This window comes from Danaus plexippus, assembly GCF_018135715.1.
Source record: "Danaus plexippus chromosome 18 unlocalized genomic scaffold, MEX_DaPlex mxdp_35, whole genome shotgun sequence".
Classification (NCBI taxonomy): domain Eukaryota; kingdom Metazoa; phylum Arthropoda; class Insecta; order Lepidoptera; family Nymphalidae; genus Danaus; species Danaus plexippus.
In genome coordinates this window covers 1,708,379-1,711,556 of record NW_026869854.1, presented here as the reverse complement: position 1 = coordinate 1,711,556, position 3,178 = coordinate 1,708,379, and the positions used below count along the sequence as shown (strand labels likewise).

General features: G+C 30.7%; 1 protein-coding gene across 3 annotated transcripts; it reads left to right on the top strand.

The window, feature by feature from the left end:
- Positions 1–863: 863 nt before the first annotated feature.
- LOC116773321 (ATP-sensitive inward rectifier potassium channel 8-like) lies at positions 864–2,827 on the top strand. 3 transcript variants are annotated; one of them, XM_032665754.2, is made up of 3 exons: positions 864–1,023; positions 1,155–1,278; positions 1,441–2,825. In XM_032665754.2, exons 1-3 carry the CDS (start codon positions 949–951, stop codon positions 2,499–2,501), a joined length of 1,260 nt encoding a protein of 419 aa, XP_032521645.2. In that variant the 5' UTR covers positions 864–948; the 3' UTR covers positions 2,502–2,825. The 3 variants fall into 3 exon arrangements, with proteins under 3 accessions (XP_032521645.2, XP_061384614.1, XP_032521646.2); XM_061528630.1 differs by having other exon boundaries at positions 894–1,023; positions 1,201–1,278; positions 1,441–2,827; XM_032665755.2 differs by having other exon boundaries at positions 934–1,023; positions 1,159–1,278; positions 1,441–2,826.
- Positions 2,828–3,178: the final 351 nt, after the last annotated feature.

Here is a 3,178-nt window from a genome sequence, read left to right as displayed (position 1 = left end):
TATTCTTCAATTAAAGATGATTAGTCTATAGATGAAATAAATAACATTTTTCAACTGAAATCTTTATTAACTATGTATCTTTCATTAAATCTCCGTAACTATCTGAACAAAAAAATTTAAGATAATGACTAATGAGTTTAATATAACATATGTGATTATATCTGTTACTTACGGGTTTTGTATATAGTTATAGATTACAAAACACCATAACATTTATTTTTTCATAAAACATAATTGTTTAATTTTGTATATTTACATATAAAAATTATAATACGTACTACTTTTGCTCATGGGTTTCATAAGAGTAAACATTTTATAAGATAATTGTATTTATATTTTGGCGTACCTTAATTCATTTTATGTAAAGCATGTCGTAACATACGAAACGTGGTCGTGGAGTTGTCACTTTCATTGTAGAAATTAAAGTGACGACTTACCCGTTGAGGTTAATTTATAAAACTTATTAAATTGTGAAAATTTCGCACTCGCAACGTGCGCTCTCATTTTGGTATCAATGGCAAGAAAGCGGAGTCCTTGATTCCGGATTCCGTTTTCAATACAAGTGACAATTACTCGTAAACAAAATAACACTCATCAACATCTTATCAATTGTTCGTATACGACACACAACTTCTTAATATTCAAAGTATCCGAGCTTGTCTTCCATTACACATCTCTATGGTAGCGTTGCTCGATGTTGCTCGATAATTGAAACTCAAATACCAGCGTCAATTTACAAATTTTTATTAATACACTCACTTTATTAGTAACTATAAAAAGTTTCTCAAAAGTAGTTTTCGAGGCATATAAAATTATTTACATAGAATTTTGATTAAACGTCACGGAATTAAATTATCTTATCTCATATTTACAGTATTACAAGTTTAAATACTTTGTCCGTAATGTTATTTAGAAGAGCTCTGTATCGAGTGAGTGTTGGAACTATGGATGGTGTATCGTTTTCTCTCTTGGCAAGATTATCGGCAGTCAAATGAAGAAATCAATAAACAACTGTTATACAAGGTGAGCAAGGTTATAATGCTATAAAAGAAATACTCATTGATTAAATTAGTGACAGAACTAACTTAATGGTTCATTCACAAGAGTCAGGAATTTATTTAAATCTAAATTTACTTTTTACTTATTGGTTTCAGGCAGATATGAATAGGGATAGTAAACAATGGATAAATGTTTATTCAGGAACAAATCTTGAAATGGAGGATGGTTCAAATTCTGCGACAACTTTGATACAACCAGGAACGTATCATCCCTTTAATCGTAAGTAAATATTTATTACTACTATGAAATGTTTCCCACAAAGTGTTATAGTAACAACAGTAGTCTAACAAAATCTCATCGACCAGAACGACTCTTATACGTTTCAGAAATAATTTTTTCAATATTCATTTCCCTTTAATGGCATAATATTATTATTTTCAGGATCACAATGTTCGAAATCGATTAGAAGAAAATATCTTCGAGCTGTATTTAAAAGCGGTGAATTCAATATTTCCAGCAAAGCAACGAAAGGTGTAAAAGTGTTTTCGAATTATTTTTGTTTATTGTTGGAAACAAGATGGCGTTGGACACTTCTCCATTTCTTTGCAGCATTTAGCTGCATTTGGTTATTCTTTGGGCTTATATATTATATAATTTCTTATAACCATGGTGATTTTCTAGAAGAAAATCTTCCACCAAACCAAAATATTTCAGGTTTCACGCCTTGTGTTAAGAATATTTATGGGTTTACGTCAACCTTCCTGTTTAGCGTCGAAGTCCATACCACTGTCGCTTATGGTAAAAGAGCTATAACTTTGGAATGCGCCAACACAATCATAGCGATGTGTCTTCAATGCATTGTTAGTTCATTTTTCCAGGCTATAATGGTTGGAATTCTTTTTGCCAAATTAACACGACCTAGAGCCAGGACTCAAACTATACTTTTTAGTAAGCATGCCGTAATTCATCTAAGGAATGACAAATTTTGTTTTATTTTTCGTGTTGGAGACATGAGGAAATCCAGGATATTGAATATCCAACCAAAGGCTTATGTTATTCGGCTCGACACTGACAATGATAGTTTTAATGTTACAGAACAAATCGAATTGAAACTGGATTTTGATGAATGTGAATCGGCGTTCTTCCTTTGGCCTATAACCGTCGTTCACGTTATAGATGCAAACAGTCCATTTTATAGACTGTCCGCAGCTGATTTACTTTGTTGTAAAATGGAAATAGTGGTCGTATTTGAAGGTATTATTGAATCAACTGGTCAGCCAGTACAAGCAAGATCAAGTTTCACCGAATATGATATACTTTGGGGTCAACGTTTTGTTTCAATGGTTGGATTCAATTTCGACAAATTAATGTATCATGTGGATTTTTCAAAATTATCCGATGTACAACGAGTTGATACTCCTCTCTGTTCTCCCAATGAGTATGATTACCTTTTAAATAAGTTCTCTGATTCTGTGACATTGTCATCTAAATATGAATTTTAAAAACTTTTTATACAGTTTTTAACGGAGCATATGGGAAAATTTTACATCAAAGTACATACATTTTAGGCAAGTCTTGCTGAATTGAAAATTTATTAATAACATACTACGTGAAAAATACTCGCGAAATAAAAGAGTGTGTTAATATTAATTTACACTTTTATTATGTCATAAACAAAGAAAAGCACTGCCACATTGTAAGTACAGATCCATTACTAGAAGTATTATAATCTTCATATTAACATCCACCGATATTTTTGTCGGTAACCTATTTTTAACAAAGTATCATTAGATTAATATATATTGTTTTAGAAGTTATTTAATTCTTATACAAATATTTTTTTTTAAATAAATATTGTTTATCGAAAACAGATATTTTGTTTTATTGTTATATTTAACTTCACAAATTAATATCTTCAAAATAATAAAAACTCATGATTATTCCTCTCAATACTAAAACAGTTCAATTTTCTTATTTCATTATGTCCACAAAATCGTGTCCTGACAATTATTTTAAATGCTGGTCGTCATATGTAAATGGTGCTTTCAAGATCGGCAACAATCTGAAGAAGTTATAACGAGGCTGAAGATAAAGCTTGCCAATTAATTAGGCAAAGTTTTGACTAGGTTTCAGAATTAATGGTTGGAGGCTTGAATCAAAAGCATGTTGTAATTGAGCA

Excerpts from the sequence above, each read along its gene's own strand:
- LOC116773321 (XM_032665754.2), top strand. The coding sequence starts at position 949 with ATGGTGTATCGTTTTCTCTCTTGGCAAGATTATCGGCAGTCAAATGAA. Across the intron at positions 1,024-1,154 it reads ATAAACAACTGTTATACAAG|GCAGATATGAATAGGGATAG; the intron begins GTGAGCAAGGTT and ends TATTGGTTTCAG. Across the intron at positions 1,279-1,440 it reads AACGTATCATCCCTTTAATC|GATCACAATGTTCGAAATCG; the intron begins GTAAGTAAATAT and ends TATTATTTTCAG.